The following is a 24561-nucleotide window of genomic DNA, read 5'->3' as shown; positions in this document are numbered from 1 at the left end:
GCCAAACTATGGAAAGAACCTAGATGTCCATCAACTGATGAATGGATAAGGAAGAGGTGGGATATATATACAATGGAATACTATGCAGCCATCAAAAAGCCAAAATCTTGCCATTAGCAATGACGTGGATGGAACTAGAGGATATTGTGCTAAGCGAAATAAGTCAATCAGAGGAGGACAATTATCATGTGATCTCTCTGATATGAGGGATTTGAGAGATAGGGTGAGGGGCCAGGGTGGGTAGGGAGGGAAAAAAATGAAACAAGATGGGACCAGGGAGGGAGACAAACTGTAGGAGACTCTTAATCTCAGAAAATAAACTGAGGGTTGCTCGGGGGTGGGGGGAGATAGGGTGGCTGGGTTATGGACATTGGGGAGGGTATGTGCTACAGTAAGTGTTGTGAATTGTGTTAAGACTGATGAGTCACAGACCTATATCCCTGAGACAAATAATACATTATATGTTAATAAAAAATAAGGTTTTTGAAAAGATGTAGAGTTTCATAAAAATTATATTTTGCATAGTACATAAATGTTTACCTGTGTTTTTTCCCCTCCCCTTCCCTTTAGAGCCATTTTAAGTGCCAGATCTAGTTATTTTGCTGCAATGCTGAGTGGCTGTTGGGCTGAAAGCTCCCAAGAGTACATAACTCTTCAAGGGTAAGCATAATTCTTACAAGGCAGCTTGCCTACAAATAATACTTCATACAAAGCACTTTTTATGAATCTGATTTCCCCATGTGTTCAATGAAATGTTTCTCATGTTGTGAAATTCATCAAAGTACATCTTGTGAAAATGAGAGTTAGTATGAAGCATTTAGCAATAGAGATAATGTGTCAGTCTTCTCAGACTCTTATAACAAAATACTACTACTAGGTGGCTTAAATAACAAAAATTTATTTTCTCACAGTTTGGCAAGATCAGAGTGCCAGCAAGGTTTGTGTCTTGTGAGAGCTCTTACTAGGGTTGCAGACCGCTGGTTCTTTGTATGAGCTTAATGACTGGCCTTTCCTTAGTGCATGGGTGCATGAAGAGATGAAAAGAAGCGAGAGGGAGAAAGAGAGAGCTCTCTGGTGTATCTTATATAAGTACCCTGATTTTATTTTATTTTTAATGTTTTAAAAAGATTTTATTTATTTATTTGACAGAGAGAGACACAACAAGAGAGGGAACACAAGGAGTAGGAATGGGAGAGGGAGAAGCAGGCTTCCTGCTGAGCAGGGAGCCTGATGTGGGGCTCCATCCCAGGATCCTGGGATCATGACCTGAGCTGAAGGCATATGCTTAACAACTGAGCCACACAGGTGTCCCTAATTTTTTTTTAATACTTTATTTATTTATTTATTTATTTATTTGACTGCAAAAGCAGGTAGGGCAGCAGGCAGAGGGAGAGGGAAAAGCAGGCTCTCTGCTGAACAGAAAGCCTGATGTAGGGCTCCATCCCAGGATCTTGGGATCATTATCTGAGCCGAAGGCAGACGCTTCACGGACAGCCACCTAAGTGCCCCAAGAACACTAATTTTAGTACATTAGGGAGGGCCCCACCCTATTACCTCAGTCAACCTTAATTCCTTAAAAGCCGCGATTCTAAATATAGCCACGTTGGAGAGTTAGGCCTCAGTATATCAATTTGAATGGGTGGGGCTGTAAATATTCAGTCTACAAAAGGTAGTTTCTTTACTTTTCTTTTATTTTCTTTTTTCTTTTTTAAAGAATAACTTGGATAGGTGTGGATTTCATTGAACTACCATGAGGCAATGGTGAATCTGCACAATGGTGGGGGTTTATATAAACTGCCAAGATAGTTATGAAAGATGAACTAGTACCTTAAATGGTAAGAAGGAACCTTTTTTGGTCACAGATGATCTCTGTGAGATTCTGTAGTATGGGGGAGGGCTTTCTCAGTAGGAAAATTGCCTGGGAGTTCTGAGGGAAACTCTCAGCTCCGCATCTTAGCCAGAGGTTTGGGTGTAGAATAGTGATAGTGGCAATTCCATGACAATGGATGCATGGAAAGTATTGATAAAGTCTTACCATTTATTTGTCACCCTGGCCTATGATCTGGATTCTTGGTTGCAGAACATATATCCAAATGCTTATCATTTTGTAATTTCTCACTCTATAAAAGATGGAGTCTTGAAATATTATTTATAAGAATATATAATATGTTTTTATTTTGTCCTTTTTTCATATTTTATTCATTTAGTAGAAATCAGGCACATGCAAAAGGACCCAACCCCATTTTCTTCATACTAGGGCCCTTTGAAGATTGTGTTTTAATTATACTACTACAGTCTCAATATGCATATCTAAATGTATTTTGCAACCTGTCTTTTGGATGTAATTTCACCAGCTGCCACCATTAGTGATTTCAATTATGTATCCATGGAATTATGTGGATGCCCTTATTATAGTGTGTTTTTTAAAGAAAAAAAAAAGACTAGTGAAATAAAGAGACAATAATGGATTGTCCCTCGCTACTACAGCATTAAAACATTACATGAATTGCTTTGGTGATGTTAAAAAAAATATATTTACTCTAAGTAACCCTGTTTCCCTATTTTTCCATGGGCTGCTCTTTTTTTTAAACTTACTTAAACAAATTTTAATTGAGAAGTAATTGATATTTAACATGTATTCGTTTCAGGTATACAACATAATGATTTGATTTATGTATATATTACAACATGTATTTTTCATATGAGAATTTTTGAAATGTACTCTCTTAGCAACTTTCATATACATAACATAGTATTGTTAACTATAGTTACCATGCTATAAATTATATCCCTAGGATTTATTTGTCATAACTAGAAATTTATACCTCTTGAACACCTTTACCTTTCGCCCACCCTCCTACCCCCTGCCTTTGGCAACCAGGTGGTTTCTGATTATGGAAGATTTTATATGCCAACCTAGTTTATTATCCTGTGGGCAAAAGGAATGTATAGATGGAGCAGTGAAATTTTATCATCACTATTGAAAAACAATCTGAAATGTATATATCCTACTGTTAAGATCTCTTTTTTTATGATGAATTTAAAATATCCACTGAATATAGAAAGAATAGTACTAGTAGAGGCCAGAGTCTACACTGGTATAATTTTGGAAACTTGTCCAGGGACTGTGTTTCACATTTTTTAGACATTATTTTAAAGAACTGTCGATCCACTCTTATTAGAACTGAATTTAATAGGAATTTAAATAAAGAGATAACACTAATTTGACTCAAAAATGCAACTTTTGACATTTGTTAAAAAAAATCACATGATTCTGTGTAGTGAGATGAAAGTCAAAAGAAGGATATGATTATAGGATCTTAATTCTACAGCAAGGGAAAATAATTTAGAGAAAGCACATGTCTAATTTTTTTTCTGGAAGGAATCTTAGTCCCTTATAGGTTTAGTGACAGCTTCTACTATCTGATGCCTATTATGTAACTCTTTCTTCCTTTCTCCAAATAGATTCTGTCCTCAGCAGTAATAATACCTTACAGTAACACCATGTATTTTCTGGGCTTCTTCTACATTTACTATGCCCTTTAATTTTTAGAATCAGTCTTTCAGAGAGCAGGTGTATTCATATATTGCAGATGAATAAAAACAAGATCAGTTAAATTAAATATCTTCCTGGAGTCACCTCCTAAATAAGTGCCCATGCTGAATATAAATCACATGGTTTTTGATACTTAATTCAGTGTCCATTCCACCACAGTAACTGGAGAATTTAGAACTTTCCCACTGGCATGGGAACTCTTGAGTTAGTGCAGACTACTCTTCTGCTCCACTGTTTAAATCCGTGATTTTCAAACCTTATCCTATAGGACCCTAAAGTTCTTGGCAGGTATGTTAGGGAACATGTGGCATGGGATTGGGATCTCAGGGGAAATGTGTATGTGAAGGGGCACTCCTTCAACCTTAGCTGCTCCACTTTTATCTGTTTTATATTGTTTAAGATGACCTTGGAGTTAAGCTGTAGGAATAAAAGCAGTCCCTAATCAGCCCTCATGAGAGATCAGATTAAACATTCAAAACCCACAGCCTTTTGAAGGTGAAGCCTACTTACGAGGTCCATAGACAAGAAAGAAGTAGTACCATCAACTAGTGGTCTCCATTACCTTATATGTAATTTTCCATCCTTGATAATGATGGATATGATGGATAAATATCTCCTCTTATAATCTGGCTTGACTACCACTGACCAACTTTAGTAGCTTGCTCAAGGGAAAGCCAAATGTAAGTAGCTAAACTTGTTTTAGTTGAGCAGTTGGCTCTTGGTTTCGGCTCAAGTCATGATCTCAGTGGGTATGAGATCGAGCCCCTCATCAGGCTTCGTACTCAGAGGGGAGTCTGCTTGAAGGATTTTTTCTCTTCCTCTCTTTCTGCCCCTCCCCCCAACTCCTGCACACACACACACACACACACACACACACACACACACAATCTCTGTCTCTCCAAAATAAATAAATAAAGCTTGAAAAAAAAATCACTACTTTTTGGACTTTTTATATATATATTTTTAAAAGATTTTATTTATTTATTTGACAGAGAGAGAAATCACAAGTAGGCAGAGAGAGAGAGAGAGGGAAGCAGGGTAGGCAGAGAGAGAGAGGGGGGAGCAGGCTTCCTGCTGAGGAGAGATCCCGATGCGGTACTTGATCTCAGGACCCTGAGATCATGACCTGAGCTGAAAGCAGCGCTTTCGCAGGCGCCCCAGGAATTTTTATATTATACCAAAGTAACCTACAAAATAGTTCTTACTTCACATTAGCCTATATTGTAAACTTGGGTGGATGTTTCCATGGGTAATGTAGTATAGTAGAAAGATCATGGACTTTCGTGTCATTATAGACATTCCAACATCAGTCCTAACTTGTTACATTAGTTTAGGGACATTGCTTGCCTTACCTGAGTTTCCTAAGGTTATTGAAAGGATTAAACAAGATAGTACTTGGTATGTAGTATATAATGTTTACTAATACTTGTCTTTTCTTCTTCCCTAGATTAGATTATTCTCATTTTCTGGCGAGAAAAGGGTTCAAGTAAGGGCCATTACCAATACCAGGACAGCAGTGCCTGCTTTGCTTGATCAGTAGCCCTTTTTGGAACTGTGCCATTGTTATATTGCAATGTATGCAGGATGTTTTTTGCAGTAGATTAGAATGAATTCCTGTCTTTCCTTACAGAAAAGAATCATAGTGTTTTTAATGAATTGGTAACTCGTAGACATAATGCACATGATATTTTTCAAGAGGGACGGCCTTCAATAAATTGAGATAGGAATAGCAGAGTCCCTAATCCTAGTTCTACCTATGCCATGGTTTTGGGAGGTAAAAGGAAATCCTCCAGTTTTGGTGGAAGAGGGGGAAATTTTCCACATCCTGCACTGGAAATTGAACCACAGCCAATATAACTAACTCCACATATTTACATCTTATGTAAATATAAGTCTTTCCGTGGTGGCTTGGGGCTTTGGAGCAAAAATTTAGATTTTCTTAACTCCCTTGGAGATTCCTGGGATTGCACTGAATTTTCAGGATGATCTTCTAAAATATAAACTAGATAGATTTCTCTTCTGACCAAAATTGTTCAGTGCCTCCTCATCACAGTTAAAATCAAACCCAAATCTTTAGCACAGCCTGTAAGATCCTATATGATCTGGCTCCTCGGTTTTTTTCCATACTGTCCCACCAAAAGTTAACTATAGCCCAAATCTCCAGTTACCCCCTTTTATGTTATCCTATTGTGTTATTTTCATGGCACTTTTCACTATTAAAATTGTCTTCTTTATATCTTTGTTTATATATTTACTCTCCATGTCCTCCCTCTAAAATGTAAGCTGCTTATAGCCTCAAGGTCTAGAATAGAGCCTGTCATTCAATAAATTTTGAATGTGAATGAACTAACTTATGAGTGAGTCCTTATATTACTTTAGCCCACACACAAAGAATCCTTAAACTTTAGGAAGCACTCATGAAGCACAGAGATTTTAGCAGATGAGGTACATGTTTATTCTCTGGTCTTAGAGCTCTAATAGATTTTTCTCCTTGAGTCTATGCAATGTTTTTATATCCTAAAAGCTTTTATTCTGAGAGGGACAGCATTTTTAAACAGTAAACATTTAAATTTTGATAGTGCTTTCAGTCTTTCCATTTAAACTGTAGGCTTTTGAAGTGATTTGTTGTTTTTCTAGGCCAGTTGATTATGTCATTATAAGTACTTTTAGTAAAAATGCAAATGACTTACAACAATGTAATGAGAATGCAGCTTAGTAAAACATCTGTAAAGCTGCAGGAAAATGGTTTCTTGTCATTTTTATAACTATCATATATATTGATATATAAGCTCAAATATCTAGAGTTTGCAATTTATTTTAACAAAACTACTTTTGTTTTTATTTAGTCAGTGTTATCTTTTACTTATATATGTCAAGTCTTGAAAGAAACTGTTATTTAAACATAAATGATCAGTTCTCACTAACAATAAGAATGGCCCTTGAAATTTTGAGGAGAGGTGCATGGAATAGTATAAATTCTAGTGATTATGCTAGTGTTCTGGATTAACAGACTACAATTAATGTGACATAATTATTCTGAGACCAAATTTTCTCATATCCATAATATAAAAATGAGAATATGTAGAGATTAAACTTTTTTCCTACGTATTAAAGATGTGGAGTTTCTTAAACAGCAGAAACCAGTACTTAGCCATTGTAGAAGACAGTAAATTTGTATAAAATTAATTGAAAAATACTTGTGTATTTTCAATGCAATATTCCTCTGAAGGGTTAGGAAGATGCCGTAAGTGCCTTAATAAGCCATTCATTAAACATTCTTCTAACATTTACTGAGCATATGTTATATAAAGACAATAGAATCAGACACTTTTCTGAGTCCTTCCCTGTGGAACTTTATTTCTTTTCTTCTTGCCTGCCTTCTTTCTTTCCTTTAGCAGATATTAGATAAAATTCTTTAAAAACTGTAGGAGGGCGCCTGGGTGGCTCAGTGAGTTAAAGCCTCTGCCTTCGGCTCAGGTCATGATCCCAGGGTCCTGGGATTGGGTCCCGCATCGGCTCTCTCCTCACCAGGGAGCCTGCTTCCCTTCCTCTCTCTCTCTGCCTGCCTCTCTGCCTACTTGTGATCTCTGTCTGCCAAATAAATAAATAAAAATCTTAAAAAACACACACACACACAAAAAAAAAAAAAACCCTGTAGGAATGTTATCAGCACTGTTCCCACTGATTCCACTGCATAGCTCCTATATTGTGTGAGTGAAGAAAATTCTTCTCATTCTGGGGGGTATTGAATGAATGCTGACATTCAGCTGCTACTAGAAATGCAAGGATGAATCTAAGACACAGCCTGCCCTAACAGAACTTAGTCTAGAAGGAGAAACAAACGTGTAAACAAAAATATTACAAGTCAGTTTGATAAATGTGATAATGGAAATGTATAGTGTAGTGTACTGCTTTAGAGCCTACACTTTAGAGTCAGTCAGCCTGGACTTATAGTGTATCACTAGCCTTTTGGCTATGGGCAAGTTACTTAATTTCAGTTTTTCATTATAATAAATAATAATAATATATGTTGTTAGTTATTATGTTGATAAAATGAGCAAATGGCACTCAAAATACTTACTAGCTCAGTAACTGGCTCATAAGTGCTCAATGAATGTTAGTTATTACTGTTTACCATTCAGTTTTTTTTTTTTTTTGCTTTGGGGACATTGAAGAAACATTCAGAGATAAAAAGCCACATGTCTAGTGTCCAAAAGATGAAATAAGTAGAGAGGGACAGCATTTTAAACAGTAAACAGTTATACTAAGGCATAGATGTATAAGGAATTATAAGTAGTTCAGGTATAGGAAATGATAAATATGTTCATTTACCTTGGAACAGTTGCTAGAGAGGGAGAACTAGAGGTCAGATGATAAAAGAACACTATATACCAAGCTAAGGAATTTGGACTTTTTTTCTATGGGCTGTGGAGAATTGTGGAAGGGTTTTCAGTCTAATACTAGTATGGGAAATGGGATATGAAAGGATTATTTCAGGGAGGAAACCCCCGTGAGAGAGAACATATAATCATAGTACAGATGAGAGAAAATAAGAGGCTAACCCAGAGTAATTAGAAGAGAAATAGAAGAGGCTGATTTGAAGAATTTTTGAAGGTATAAGTGGTGGGATATAATGAAGGAAGGAATTAAGAAGAATCTCAGACTCTAGGTTTATGGTTTATAATCTAGATGGTATTAGAGTTGAGGTGGGTGGGTGAATAATATGCTCTATTCCTGTTCAAAATAATATGAGAGAACTAGCAGATCAAGTAAGAAAGCATTTATGTTATTATTTTTAAAAGATTTTATTTATTTAATTTAGAGAAAATGTGTGTGCAACCAGGGGCGGGGCAGAGGGAGAGAGAGCGGGAAAGAATCTCAAGCCGACTTCCCACTGAGCAGAGAGTCCTATGAGGGCTCCATCTCATGACTCTGAGATCATGACCTAACGCCAAAATCAAAGGTCAATACTTAACTGAGCCAGTCAGGTGCCCTAAATTTCCTTTATTACTGATAAAAACTGTTAAAGCAGTAAAATGTGTGTTAATGTAAGAACCAAAGTTTACTTGCTTACTATGTCCCTTCTATGACAACCCACCTGAAAGTAAGTTTGACATTTGTTGTAGATGCACTTCTTCCCAATCACTTCTTCATACTTGTTCAGCAGAGAAGAAGGAAAAAGGAAATCCAGTTACCTCTCATCTTGAGCTCCTCCTGACCAATGACCAGTGATTGTTGCCCATGAACCAGATAATTCAGTCCCCTTGGCACAGAGGCAGAGGGTGAGACAAGATGCAAAAAGCCCTATAACAGTACTATGAACAAAATGGGAATAGCAGAAAGGAGACTGAATCTGGGGTACTGGGGGAGGTGGGAAAGAGGAAGGAGGCCATGAATTCAGTTTGAGATCCAGTAGTTAGTAGGACTAAAAATTATCCCTCCAGGCTACTTCTTAAGTCATGTCTTTACTTTTCACCTATGTAACAGGGATTTTGGTCAAACTAGAGCAGCTGGATAGGTATTACAAGTTCAGAAATCTGTACAGCATAACAAGAATCTTTCTAGTGGATAGAGTTGTTTATCTGGGGCTTTAAGAAGACCAGAGGCCATTTGCCAGTGATGCTGAGGAGAGGATTTTCTAATGAGCGAGAGATTGTATTGTGACTTCTCAGATCCCTTCTAACTCTAAAAGTTTGTTACAGGGACACCTGGGTGGCTCAGTTGGTTAAGTGTCTGCCTTCAGCTCGGATCACGAGTCTTGGGATTGAGACCCTTTCTGGGCTCCCTGCTCAGTAGGGAGCCTGCTCTCCCTCTCCCTCTGCTGTCTCCCTGCTTGTGTTCTCTCGCTTTCTCTGTCAAATAAATAAATAAAAAATAAATAAAAGTTCATTACAGAAGATGCTCAACAGGTACCAGTGATTTAATAACATATTAATAACATTGTGTAACATATAAAAATCTATAGCTGCATTTATACTTCATTTTAGATTAATGGAATAACTGCATGGATATTATTTGAAGAATATATTCTTCAGGTAAAAGTGAGATTAAAACTTTATCTTGACTAAAATTTTATGAGAAAATAGAATGTATCATTGATATCAGTTAAACTTTAATTATTTCTGGATTTGAATTAAGTTTTCTTTTATTTTTTAGTATAAACCATGTAGAAATGACTGTTATGATGCATTTTATATATGGAGGAACTTTGGACTTTCCAAACAAAGCTAATGTTGGGTATGTATTACTTTTTAGTGATTTTAAATATAAAAGTTTTAATACTTTGTGGTTTCTGCTTTGTTGAGCTATGTTGTAAAGTATCAGTGAAGTGAAAGCTTCACATTTATTATTTTGCCATATCTTGTGTGTTGGGAATATCTAAAAACAGTAGATCACCTTATTTAGAAGAAAAAGATGATCTAGCAATTCACAGTTAGAAGACTAAGAAAAGTATTTGACTCTTATTTTGTTCAAAAATGCTTATATTTGTTTTGGAAAATAGAAATAGGTTTTTATAAAGTAAAATCGAATCTTTATCAAATTTTGAACATTTATCTTACCACTTTATTTTTAGATTTTAGGATTACTCTGTTAAGCAGCAAAAGAAAAGGAAAAAGAAAAATCTTAAAATTACTTCAAGAATATAGGTATCCTGAAGAACAACAGTGGTTATGGAGCTCTTCAGTGATATGCCATCTAAATTGCTAAAATCATTCTGGAAAGTGAAATATACCTTGCTCTTCTATTTTTTTTGATGTCCTCTTCTTTTATTGCTGTACTAATATCAAACAAATGAAAGCTGCTCCTTTAATTTAAATTTTCATTGGTTCCTTTAATTACAAACTGAATAAATATAATTTTGGAGGGAAAGTGTCATGAGTCACAGGGATTAAGTACTGAAGTTTTCCCCCCTGGAAACCTATATGAAATTTTATAATGCTCTCAAGGCTTGTCGGTTTCCTAAATACCTAAAGGAAGTGTGGTACTGGGAAATAAACTTGCCAAATGAAAGAAGCAGTGGAAACTATGAGTCATTGGATACTGTTTCTAATCTCAGAGTCATTGATAGGGATTTTCATTATAATAAGCATCAATTAATTACCCTTCTCCCAAGTAAGGTTTTATTATACAAATTTGTTGCAAAGAGTTTTGTAACTTTTACAGCCTTCGAAGCAGCTTCCTGAACTTTGATATATATGGCACTGAAAATATGAGGGGATTTTGATTGAAACATCTCCAAATTTACTTCTTGTTATTCTCCACTAACCAAGTCATGTGACAGTGCTTTCAATTTTTGACCTGTGTCCTTTTTATTACCCATAAAGGATATTTATTATATAGCAGAGGGAGTTAGAGTTAAAATAATTCAGATTATTATTTTTTCTAAACAGACTATATATTATCAGGAAATTATTGTGTGTTATTTCTTGGTTTTTAAATTGGAGAATTAACATGTATCTATTTTTATTTTAGTCAGATACTCAATATGGCTGATATGTATGGACTAGAAGGACTAAAAGAAGTAGCAATCTATATTTTAAGAAGAGATTACTGTAATTTCTTTCAGAAGGTAATTATTGAGTCTCAGAAATCTTTTACCCAATGCTTAAAGTCACCCATTATTACCTACTGGATTTTTAACTCTGGTAGTGAGTAGTGCTTTCAGTCTTAAAATATTAAGTCAGTTTAATTTATGGGAACTCTTGTTGAGAAACAGCTTGTATAGTATGTTTGCCAAAAATCAGAAATTAATTCAGATTATTTAGCTAAAATAAAATTCACATGCGTTTATCAAGATGACATACGAGCATCCTTTATAATTTAAAGGTAGAATATACACTTGGCACTCAATCAGGGTTTGGAATTAAGAGAAGACAGTCAAGGACCAAAGTTACCTACTCCATTTATCAAACACATTTATCACAAGTGTTTCACTGATCCTTTCCCCTGAAAGTACACTGTTCCTTCCTCTGACTTCTCTTTATAGCATGTACTTGAGGTGGAATATAATTCTCTCAGTCTCCCCAGGTGGAATATGAACACTAACTTTAACTTTAGTTTATGCAAACATAAATTTATTGTCTAAAGAAGGATCTCATACTATGCATTTGTACAGATGTCATTTTGTACATTATTCTTAGATTCTCCATTGTTTTAATTTACTCTGTGACTGATAGGTTATTTTTTATTTTCTAATTTATGATCTTTTACATTTTCTAAATTTTCTACAATGGTCATGTATTACTTTTTAAAATATTTTATTTATTTGAGAATGGAAGAGAGAGAGAGAGAGACAGAGCATGAGCAGTGGGGGAGGGACAGACGGAGAGGGAGAAGTAAGTTCCCTACTGGGCAAGGAGCCTGATGTGGCCTTGCCTAGGGTCCTAGGACCCTGGGATCATGTCCTGAGCTGAAGGCAGACGCTTAACTGACTGGAGTCACCCAGGCACCCCCATATATTACTTTTATAATCAACAAAAAAAACAAATCTTTTTTTTTTTAAGATTATTTATTTATTTATTTGGCAGAGATCCTAAGTAGGCAGAGAGGCAGGCAGAGAGAGGGGGGGAAGCAGCTCCCTGCTGAGCAGAGTGTCCGATGCAGGGCTCAATCCCAGGACCCTGAGATCATGACCTGAGCTGAAAGCAGAAGTTTAACCCACTGAGCCACCCAGGCGCCCCCAGAAAAACAAATCTTAAAAGAATTGTTTTACATTAACATTTCCTTCTTTTTTCTTTTTTAATTTTTTAAGATTTTATTTATTTATATGAAAGAGAGAGACACAGTAAGAGAGGGAACACAAGCAAGAGGAGTAGGAGAGGAGAAGTAGGGTTCCCGCAGAGCAGAGAGCCCAATGCAGGGCTCAATCCCAGGACTCTGGTTTCATGACCTGAGCTGAAAGGAGATGCTTAATGACTGAGCCACCCAGGTGCCCCTCAACATTTCCTTCTTACCGGGTACTTGAGACCACAGTATGCATTGTATGAATTGTAATTAGGTAATTTTAATAATTTGAATGATATTTAAATTTAGATTTTTGTGTTAGGTAGGACTTTGCCTACCTCTGTATAAGTTGTAACTGAGTGAATAGTTGCATATAGCACCACCTCCACTACCACTCACTCAGAGTTTACAGAGAAACAGTTATAAACTCCTCAGCTACCTTTAATCAGTCATTCACTCCAGTTGTTACAAGTAAGGGAACTAGAAGAAGAAGAGTGGTCTGTGGTGTCCTCAGCTTTGTAGAAGGTGAAGGATTAAGGATTTTGATGAAAGATTTTCCTTCTCATTCATCTGCTTCCCCCATCTTCCCAGCCAAATTAAAGTTAGGAGGGAGATACAAACATATCCTGAATAAAGATTAAAGATAGAGGGTATCTGCAGTGAGGAGATAGGTATTACCCTCAGATGGACATATACCACATGTATAAAATCAACCCACTCTGGAGTTTCCATTTAAGAATAAAAGAAAATGGGGCACCTGTGTGGCTCATCTGCCTTCAGCTCAGGTCGTGATCCCAGGGTCCTAAGATCAAGCCCCATGTCAGGCTCTCTGCTCAGCGGGGAGTCTGCTTCTCCCTCTCTCTCTGCTTCCTTCTATCTTTCTCTCTCTCTATCAAATGAACAAATAAAATCTTTTAAAAAAAAGTTTAGTAAAGAAAAAGAATAAAATGGTAAGAGATTTCTTGGAGTCTGGAATATGGCTGAGAAACCAGTGAGAGTATACTCAAATGTGGGGATTTCTAAAGGGAGAAGTCAGTACTAGCTTGGTTATTAGGGACAATTCCTATTATCATATATAGAAGAGAGTATGGGGCATCTGCTCTACATCCCAGTTAACATGGTAGATAGGGAAGGAGAGGACCTTAGTGGTTCTGTGAAGATTAAAGGATGCTGGTACAGGGTCAAATGATGCTGTGTCCCACCTAGGGAAGCACTGATCATCATGAACCACTAGAAGAATCTTTATCCACTGAGAAGCTAGAGTGAAGTCGACTCCTAAAAGAGTCATCAGCAAAGTCCATCAACATCTTAATTAGAGCAAACTCAGTGACATCAGCCTACTGCAGACTTGGAGGAAGGCCTAGTTGAAGAGGATGTGTCTGCAGGAGACCACCAGGGCAGGGTGAACTCTTAACAAATAACAGTAATTCACTTAGTTTTTAAAACACAAAAGGCATATTTGTTGAGATTAAAACAAGAAAGTGAAATTTTATTTTTTTAATTTTTTTTTAAAGATTTTATTTATTTATTTGACAGACAGAGATCACAAGTAGGCAGAGAGGCAGGCAGAGAGAGAGGAAGGGAAGCAGGCTCCCTGCTGAGCAGAGAGCCTGAGGTGGGGCTCAATCCCAGAACCCTGAGATCATGACCTGAGCCAAAGGCAGGGGCTTTAATCCACTAAGCCACCCAGGTGCCCCAAGAAAGTGAAATTTTAAAAAGATTGTCAGTCTACTTTGTTGAAAACTTATTTCACTTTATTTTGCTTCTTTTAATATCATCTATATTGTGGTAACAGACATTTGAGACAGTAATTTTTTATTTTATCACTTGATCTTTAAACTTTTTGCTTTATATATTGTTTACAATATATGTTTATGAATATACAAATACAATTTTTTAACTTCTAGAACTCAATTATGTAGTTTCTTGGCGGTGACTTAAATATAGTAAGCCTATTATAACACACTCTGCAGTAATACAAATTTGGGTATAAAGTAATGGGTAACTGGCCCTGGAACTACTAACAAGCTTTAGTTATTTCATTAACTTCACAATTTTACCTTTTACACAATTAAAATTTTTGGACTTAATTTATAGAACTACAGTTAGCTTTATATTATATAATTTTTGCCACCTCTTTTTTTTTTTAAAGATTTATTTATTTACTTTACGAATAGCAAGAGAGAGCACACTGGTGTGCAAGTAGGTGGGGGGGAGGCTCAGAGGGAGAGACTCTTCATCAGACTTCTCGCAGAGTGTGGAGCCTCAGTTGGGGCTCAATCCCATGATCCATAAGATCATAACTTGAGCCGAAACCAAGAGTCAGACATTTAACTGACTGAGCCAACCAGGTGCTCCTTGCCTCCTCTTTAAAAACACATTTTAGGTGGTAATTTAAACATATGTTTTGGGGCGCCTGGGTGGCTCAGTTGGTTAAGCAACTGCCTTTGGTTCAGGTCACGGTCCCAGAGTCTTGGGATCGAGTCCCCTGGGGAGTCTGCTTATCCCTCTGACCTTCTTGCCTCTCGTGTTCTCTCTCACTGTCTCTTTCTCAAATAAATAAATAAAATCTTTAAAAAAAAAATTTAAAAAAAAAAAAAACATATGTCTTCCCAAATTCTGCAAGCAGATTTTGAAAATGACTAAAGGTCAATCATCCTGTTACAAAATACTTGGGAATTAGCATTTTTATATAAGTAAAATTCTCAGAGAGCTAAAGTTAACCTCTTAAGCCAATGGTCTGTGAACTTTTTCTGTAAAAGGCCAGATAGCAAATATTGTAGGCTCTGTGGGCCATATGTTCCCTATCACAGCTACTCAGCTCTGCTGTTGTGGAGCAAAAACAACTATACACAATATGTAAATGAACATCATAGCAATGTTCAAATAAAATTTTATTCACGAAAACAGTGGTGGGCTTGATTGGCCCACAAGTATAGTTTGCTAGTCTCTGCTTTAAGCAGCAAGTTACTTTTTTTTTTTTAATTTTATTTATTTATTTGAGAGAGAGGGAGAGAGCACAAGCAGTGGGGAGGGGCAGAGGCAGAGGGAGAAGCAGGCTCTCTGTGGAGCAGGGAGGCTGACACCGGGCTGGAGTCTAGGACCCTGGGATAATGACCTAAGCTGAAGGCAGACACTTAAGGGACTGAGCCATCTACGCACCCCAAGTTACTTTGTATCTTAATATTTTTAATGGGAATTTTTCTTAAGTTATACATCAGTTAATGGACAGCACATTATCAAAGGTTGGTTATTCCTAAATAAAATTAGATTGCTGGACTTTTTTTTTTTTTAAAAAAGATTTTATTTATTTGACAGAGAGAGATCACAAGCAGAGAGAGAGAGAGGAGGAAGCAGGCTCCCCGCTGAGTAGAGAGCCCGATGCGGGGCTCGATCCCAGGACTCTGAGATCATGACCTGAGCTGAAGGCAGCGTCCTAACCCACTGAGCCACCCAGGCGCCCCAGATTGCTGGACTTTTAACTCTTGTTTTACTTTTACAGTTTATTTAGACTGGGTGTTTTTATATTTATACCAGTAATTTCTTCCCTGAGTTTGATACTATTATCTGAAGTCGTTCAGAAAACCAAAGTATTTAACTTGATAGAATTATCACTGTATAATCTGTATACTGACAGCCATTTCTAATTTTAGAATAATCCAGAGTACCTCCAGTTATCTCAGAGGGACTAACCAAGTTGTTAATATGCAAGACAAAATATTTACATTCAATTTACTAAACACCAATATGATATTTTAGGAGAAGCATATTAGAAACTCAAATTAATAGCAATTCATAATTTTGAAAGTTGTAAATCACTGACCTTATTAGAAATGCTGAATACGATTCTAAAGAAGCTTTTGCTGTTCTCTGAGAGCAGATCTTCAGAGGGACACATTTAGAGACCATATACATAAATTGATCAGTGATCTTTATTAAGTGTATAAGCCTCACATTACAACAAATGAATGTGTAAAAAGAGAAGTTGAACTCTGTTCACCCTAATCAGCAATAGATGTCTTAGGAAATAATCCAAAGCCTGAAAATAAATGATACGGGCAATATGTAGCACAGAGGCTTAACACCAAGAGCAGTGACTTGTCACTATTTATAACTATATTTTATTTCTTTTAATTCCTTATTTCTGTATATGAGCTTTTAAAACTATGTTACATAATTATGATCTAATTCTCTCGTTTTGTCTGAGGTCAGTGTAGGACCTCCCATTGCACACGTACTAAAGTATATTTATACTTTAGGAAGCAGATTAGACCATATGGTTGCATTGCAATGTGATGTTCTAGAAATTATTACATCATTTTATTTTAAAAAATTAAGCTAAATGTAAGCAAAATAAGGCAGAGAAAGACAAATACCATACGATTTCACTCACGTGGAATTTAAGTAACAAAATAGATGAATACAGGGGAAGGGAAGGAAAAATAAGACAAAAACAGAGAGGGAGACAAACCATAAGAGACTCTAAACTCCAGGAAAGAAACTGAGGGTTGCTGGAGGAGAGGTTGGTGGGGGGATGGGGTAACTGAGTGGTAGGCTTTAAGGAGGGCATGTGATTTGATAAGCACTGTGTATTATATGCAACTGATGAATCACTAAATTCTACCTCTGAAACTAATAACACAGTATATGTTAATTAAATTGAATTTAAGTAAAAGTTAAATGAAGCTAAATTAAATTAGAATTAAACGTGTGCATTCTGACAGCTGAGAGAGCTCAAATGCTATTCTATAAGACTAAAGGTTGTTAGTGATACTCAAATATAATAGAACAGACTTTTGAATTATACATATTTATTCTGAAGTTTAGGTGTATAGATCAGATCATCTTTATGAACCAAATGCTTTTAGCCTCTGTAAATTGAAAAAGAATACCTTTGGTGTTTTCTATCAATTTTAGCCTGTTCCCAGAAGGTTGGCGTCTGTATTAGAGTGCCTGATTATTGCTCATACAGTTGGAGTGGACAGCCTTTTTGCTGACTGCATGAAGTAAGTGATATGAGGTAGTGTTGATATTATTAATGTAGGGATTTTGTTCTTCCATTCTTCTAATTTTCTGGGAAATTTTGGAACTGGCCTATTTTCTTGGGCACATTGTATGTAGCTTAAGGCTTAACTAGTTGTAACAATTGTGAGAAGTATTGACTTAGATATTACTCAAGATGCTTGGGATCAATTTTGCTTCATTAAAACCATGATTATGTTAAAATCCATGCACATCACTTAGAGTGGATTTAAAATATGTGTTTACAGAAAAGGGAGATAATTAAGTCCATCAGAGAACTCACAAAATTAACTATAGAGATTACTCATCACATATACATGTACAACTTGCATCATTGAAAATAAAAGTATTATTTGAGTATTATAATTAGAAATATTCTCATTTCTCTAACTTGGGATTCTTTGATTTTTTTTTTTTTTAACAGGTGGATTGTAAAGCATTTTGCAAGGTTTTGGTCTGAGAGAAGTTTTGCAAACGTACCTCCTGAGATTCAGAAAAGTTGTCTTACTATGTTGATTCAGTCTTTAGTGAGTATAACCTGAATATCCTTGTTTGTGTTTGTCATCAAAAAATTTATTTGATTTTGTATAGGTACTGGGAATGTTTTAAATATAAATGTGGCATTATATTATAAAAGCAGGATGAGAGAACCAATTCCAGATAACCCAGAACCAGTTGAGAACCTGTCCTTGAGATTCTGTTCCCCTGTACCAGATTCATTAGTTCGGGTTCAGAGATGCAGAACCACTAGAAAGTATATTTTGGTTCATGAACAAAAGAGTGGTGCCACAGATGGAGGTTATGCATTGGTATCAACAACATGGATTTCCATTCACTAAAGTGGATTTGAATAAAATGCTGAAACTTTTCTATGGCAACATTTCCCAAGAGGACCAGCTCTTAACTTAGTGGCCAGTTAATTACATTGGACCATGTCATCATGGGAAAGGCAGTGCTGTGTTCTCAGTGAAGTAGACATTTGCTCTGCATATAGATTTGCCTTCCTTGCCCACCAGTGTTTCAGCTGAAATCACTATTCGTGGACTTATGGAATGCCTTTTTCACAATCATGGTATTTCACACAGCATCGCTTGTGACTAATGAACTCATTTCACAGGAAATCAAGTCTGTCAGTGAGCCCATGCTCATGATTTCACCAGTCTTTCCATGTTTACTATAATGCTCAAATAGCTGGCTTGATAAATACCAGTTATGACCAAGTTACCAGTTACAGAAATGAGTGCTATAGTAGTGATACTATAAATACCCATTTCCCTTTCTGATGTGAATATTTATTTATATTAACCACTCTTTGTATATACTTTTTCCACTGTCTCATATCTCTACCATCTAAGCCATGTTAATAATAGTGAATTTTATATCTCTGTATTGAAGTTACAGGATACCAAAGGGGGGAGTATGAATCAATATGGAAAACAGTATCACCCAAAGACCAAAAAGGGACTTTGTATCCTCTTATTGGGAAAGGGTTAGCATGTTTGTTGTATACAGGAGAGTTATACCATGTTAGGCAAAAACGTAACTTTGTTATTATCTCCATTTGGGAATTAAGTATTGTTTAAAGAGAAGTAAGTATATGGGTGCCAAGCTGACAAAGGACAGTCTATAATGGTTTTGTAACATTGTTAGGTTGGCTAGGATAAGCTGTGCTTCCCAGAATTTCCCTCTTTGAATGTTTCCAGTTGAAGTGGCCACACGAGACAATTTGTCGTGAGATTTAGAGGACAAAAGTGAAGGAGCAGCCTTTTTTTTTTTTTTTTTTTAACACCGGGACTGTTGGGGCAAGCACTTTATTTCATATATGTTGCTTGTTTACTGGCTCACCTAGTTGGCATGAAATAGCAGACAAGCTGCAACTGCTTCACTTGCCCTGTGTCTTTTTTTGGCTGCTCTTACCCCTATGCAAAGGATATAGCTCCATGATGAAGGGCACCAGCATCTCCTCCTGGAGGACACCCATTTTATCCAGGTTGGAGGCAGTGAGAACTGAAATGAGTTCATCCTACTGGGTTGTAGTTTGCGCTCTTGGATGTCAGCTTGTTCTTGCTGTCCTATACTTTATATTTGTCCTTCCTTCTAAGCCACCTTCCCTGTGATCTTCAAACTACATCATCACATGCAAAGACTGTTTAACCAGCTCCCATGATTGCCTATGGTAGAATCCCTGTAACAAGTTCCCATGTATATGTAATTACCTCCTAGTGGTTCTCTTTCTTTGATTGAACCCTGAATGATATATCAGACCAGGTGACATGGAAGATGCATCTAAACATAACCAGGAAAATAAGTGTAGGCCATCAGCTGGTGAGATACCACTGCAAAAGATAAATCTAAATCTATATTTCTGCTAATGAAGAACTGTGTCATTTTGTTGCTTAATATTTTGTATTAGTTTCTTTGATCAGTGAATAGTTACTCTCTGTTCACGAAGGCAAACAAATGGCCCAGCTATAATTCAATTTACTAGAGGTACAAACATCATTTACTACTATTACTGTTATTATTATTGTTATTGTTTAGTAGGCTTTTTAGATCTTTACAGTTGAAAAAATAATTTGAATTTTTAAAATTTTATATAAGACAGGTATTCTTATCTCTATTTCGCATATGAGAAAAGAGAATCAGAGAACTAAGTGCTTTATTCAAGTTCACAGTGTCAGTAAATGACATAGCAAATCTTAAAACTAGTTGCTGCCATTCTAAAAATAATATGGTAGGTACTCACTGTGGGTAAACTTTTTTTTTTTTTTTGAAGAAGTATGGACCTTGACTTCATCATTTCACAAACTGATGGAAGAAATGGTATTTAACTAAGTAAAATACAAGTTAGACTCTGATGAGTACTAACATTAAGTTCCTTGTCAAAACATAGCATCCACTCTTGATAAAAACACTCTGCAAAGGAGGGATAACTGGAATATACTTCAACATCATAAAGGCCATATTATGAAAGACCCACAATTATTATTATCCTCAATGGGGAAAAATATGGTCTATGGTCAGGAATAAGACAAGGATTCCACTCTCACCATAGTACTGGAAGTCTTAGCCTCAGTGATCAGAAAACAAAAAGAAATAAAAGGCATCCAAATCAGCAAGGAAGAAGTCAGACTTTGGCTATTTGTAGACAATGTGATACTCTATGTAGAAAACCCCAAAGATTCCACAAAAAAAATGCTAGAAATAATACATGAATTCAGCAAAATCACAGGATATAAAATCAATGTGCAGAAATCTGTTGCATCTGTACACCAATAATGAAGCAGCAGAAAAAGAAATCAGGGACTTGATCCCATTTGCAATTGCACCAAAAACAGTAAGATACCTAGGAATAAACCTAACTGAAGAGGTTAAAAGACCTTGTACTCTATAAACTCTAGAATACTTATGAAAGAAATTAAAGGACACCAAGAAAGGGAAAAACATTCCATGCTCATGGATTGGAAGAATAATTGGGAAAAAATGTCTCTATTACTCAAACAATCTACACATTTAATGCAAACCCTATCAAAATATCACCAGTATTTTTCACAGAGCTAGAACAATCCCAAAATTTGTATGGAACCACAAAAGATCCTAAATAGCCAAAGTAATTTTGGAAAAAGAAAAGCAAAACTGGAAGCACCACAATTCCAGATCAAGCTATATTATAAAGCTATAAGAATCAAGACATATGGTACTGGCACAAAAACAGATAAATAGATCAATGGAACACAATAGGGAACCCAGAAATCAACCCACAGCTATATGGTCAACTATTATTCAACAAAGCAGGCAAGAATATTCAATGGAAAAAAGAAAATGTCTTCAACAGATAGTGTTGGGAAAACTGGATGCAGAAGAATGAAACTGGACCATTTTCTTAGACCATTCACAAAAATAAATTCAAAATGGATGAAAGACTTAAATGTGAGACAGGAAACCATCAAAATCCTAGAGGACAACACAGGCAGCAACCTCTTTGACCTCAGCCATAGCAACTTCTTACTAGACACCTCTCTGGAGGCAAGGAAAACAAAAGCAAAAATGAACTATGGGGACTTCATCAAGATAAAAAGCTTCTGCACAGCAAAGGAAACAGTCAACAAAATAAAAGGCAGCCTACAGAATGGGAGAAGATATTTGCAAATATCTTAACAGATAAATGGCTAGTACCCAAAATCTGTAGAGAACTTAATCAAACTCAACACCCAAAAAATAAACAATCTAGAAAAGAAATGGGCAGAAGATATGAACAGATATTTTTCCAAAGAAAACATACAGATGGCTAACAGACACGTGAAAAGATGCTCAACATCACTCATCATCAGGGAAATACAAATTAAAACCAGGATGAGATACCACCTCACATCTGTCAGAATCACTAAAATTTACCACACAGGAAACAACAGTGTTAGGATTTGGAGAAAGGGGAACTCTCTCATACTATTGGTGGGAATGCAGAACAGTGTAGCCACTCTGGAAAATAGTATGGAGCTTCCTCAAAAATGTAAACAGGAACTACTTTATGTCCCAACAATTGCACTACTAGCTATTTACTCAAAAAAAATAAAAAATACTGATTCAAAGGGGCACATGCACCCTGATGTTTATGGCAGCATTGTCAACAATAGCCAAATTATGGAAACAACCCAAATGCCCATCCACTGAGGAACGGATAAAGAAGATGTGGTGTATATATACACAGTGGAATATTAGCCATCAAAAAGAATGGAAGCTTGCCATTTACAATGACACAGATTGAGTTGGAGGGTATTGTACTAAGGAAAATAAGTTAGAGAATGACAAATACCCTATGATTTCCCTCATGTGGAATTTAAGAAACAAAACAAGAACATATGGGAGAAAAAAAAAGAGGTGAACAACCATAAGAGACTTCTTAAGATTAAGACAGAGAACAAATGGAAGGTTGATGGAGGGACGAGGGTTGGGGGTGGACTAGGTGGGTGATGGATATTAAGGAGGCACTTGATATGAAGAGCTCTGGGTGTTGTATGTAAGTGATAAATCACTGAATTCTACTCCTGAAACCAATATTGAGCTGTATGTTAACTAAACAGAATTTATGGACACCTGGGTGGCTCAGTCAGTTAAGTGGCTGCCTTTGGCTCAGGCTGTGATCCCAGAGTCCTACATCAGGCTTCTTGCTCAGCAGGAAGCCTGCTTCTTCCTCTACCTCTGTGTGCCATTCCCCTACTTGTGCTCTTTCTCTGACAAATGAATAAATAAAATCTTAAAAATAAATAAATAAATAGAATTTAAATAAAAATTTGAAAAGAAGAAAAGTTCCATGTCAGTCTAGTTTACACTGGTAGCCCCAGCCTTAGAGCAGTGCCTGGCCCATATTAGGCAACTCACTGTATATTGTCAGATAGGTAAATAAATGAATGGATAAGGATAAGATATAATTCAGGTATGTACTGGAATCACAGAGGTTTAAGTGATTAGAGGGATGAGAGCAGTAATTTGAGATGAAGGATAATTTCCAAATAAAATAGGTACATTAGGATATTCCTAACAACTTTGAAAATGTACCAGAGCCCTGGAGACAGGCAATTCCAATATTCTGCTGTAACTGGAATGAGAAGAGATAAGTCTGGGGCGAGGCTAAGGCCAGATTTGGGAGGGATCTTAACTGAATGTCTTGTTAAAAAGTCTGATTTTTTTTATAAGTGGTAAGTATGTGAATTTAATTGTAGAATAAGCCCTTTATGGACTATGCCTTTACCTCTGTTATAATATTTTATTTTAATTTTATAACCCTAATCAGATTCTTAGAAGCATTGTGAATGTTCTTTTTTTTCCTTTCAAGAGGGATGAACAGGTAGACATCAGAACAGCGAAACATCCAGTAGCCTTTGGTATTCTGATGATTATAATGAAAATTTGAAATTATGTCTTTCCTTGTGAATAGTCAAGCTTTAAGAAACATTAACTTAATATAGTCTTCATATATTTGTTCAAGATATTATTTATTTATTTGACAGAGAGGGAGAGATCACAAGTAGGCAGAGAGGCAGGCAGAGAGAGAGGGAGAAGCTGGCTCCCCACTGAGCAGAGAGCCCAATGCAGGGCTTGATCCCAGGACCCTGAAATCATGACCTGGACCGAAGGCAGAGGCTTAAACCACTGAGCCACCCAGGTGCCCCCTTCATATTTTATTATGTAAATAAAATATTCTTAGTTTTTGATTTTAAAAATAGGGTATTTTAAAATAGTACTGAGAAAACTGGACAACTACATGCAAAAGAATGAAACTGGACCATTTTCTAACACTATACACAAAAACAAACTCAAGATGGATTAAGGACCTGAATATGGAACCTGAAACCATAAAAATCTTAGAACAGAGGCAGTAGTATGTCTGACATGGTCATGGCAACATTTTTCTAGATAGATCTCCTCAGGCAAGGAAAACAAACACAAAAATAAATTATTGGGACTACATCAAATTAAAAAGGTTTTGCACAGTGAAGGAAAGCATCAACAAATAAAAAGCAACCTACCAAATGGGAGAAGATATTTGCAGATGATATAGCCAATAAGAGATTAATATCCATAATATATGAAGAACTTACACAGCTCAACACCAAAAACCAAACAGTCCAATTAAAAAATGGGCAGAAGAGGGTGCCTGGGTGGCTCAGTGGGTTAAGCCGCTGCCTTCGGCTCAGGTCATGATCTCAGGGTCCTGGGATCGAGTCCCGCATCGGGTTCTCTGCTCCGCGGGGAGCCTTCTTCCTCCTCTCTCTCTCTCTGCCTGCCTCTCTGCCTACTTGTGATCTCTCTGTGTCAAATGAATAAATAAAATCTTTAAAAAAAAAAAAATGGGCAGAAGAGCTGAATAGACATTTTTCCAAAGCAGATATACAGATGGCCAACAGATACATGAAAAGATGCTTAGCATCACTAATCATCAGGGAAATGCAAATCAAAACCACAATGAGATATCATTTCACACCAGGCAGAATGACTAGTTATCAAAAAGATAAGAAATAACAAGTGTTGGTAAGGATATGGAGAAAAGGGAACCCTCATAAACTATTGGTGGGAATGCAAACTGGTACAAGCACTGTGGAAGACGGTATGAAGTTTCTTCAACAAATTAAAAATAGAAATACCATATGGCCCAGTAACTGCACTAGTGGATATTTACCCAAAGAAAATGAGAAAACTGGTTCAAAAAGATAAATGCACCTCACTGTTTATTGCTACATTATATACAATAGCCAAGATAT

General features: G+C 36.4%; 1 protein-coding gene and 1 long non-coding RNA gene across 4 annotated transcripts in view; both read left to right on the top strand.

Annotated features, from left to right (window-relative positions):
* BTBD8 (BTB domain containing 8) overlaps window positions 1–24561 on the top strand; it is a 104353-nt gene that overhangs the window by 57156 nt on the left and 22636 nt on the right. Inside the window, exons 5-9 of one of the 3 annotated variants that reach the window (XM_032302106.1) lie at window positions 571–660; window positions 9713–9793; window positions 11030–11126; window positions 17198–17286; window positions 17727–17829. In XM_032302106.1, the coding sequence (XP_032157997.1) occupies window positions 571–660; window positions 9713–9793; window positions 11030–11126; window positions 17198–17286; window positions 17727–17829 (460 nt within the window). Of the gene's footprint in view, window positions 1–570; window positions 661–8748; window positions 8839–9572; window positions 9592–9712; window positions 9794–11029; window positions 11127–17197; window positions 17287–17726; window positions 17830–24561 lie in introns of those variants that run through there. The other 2 variants (XM_032302107.1, XM_032302108.1) reach the window with 2 other exon arrangements.
* On the top strand, window positions 21618–24484 carry LOC116567190. The gene is made up of 2 exons (XR_004276145.1): window positions 21618–21715; window positions 24327–24484. It is a non-coding gene; the product is annotated as an uncharacterized LOC116567190 (long non-coding RNA).

This window comes from Mustela erminea, chromosome 10 (genome assembly GCF_009829155.1).
Source record: "Mustela erminea isolate mMusErm1 chromosome 10, mMusErm1.Pri, whole genome shotgun sequence".
Classification (NCBI taxonomy): Eukaryota; Metazoa; Chordata; class Mammalia; order Carnivora; family Mustelidae; genus Mustela; species Mustela erminea.
The sequence above is the reverse complement of the archived record's forward strand: the minus strand, read 5'-3'. Positions and strand labels throughout refer to the sequence as shown.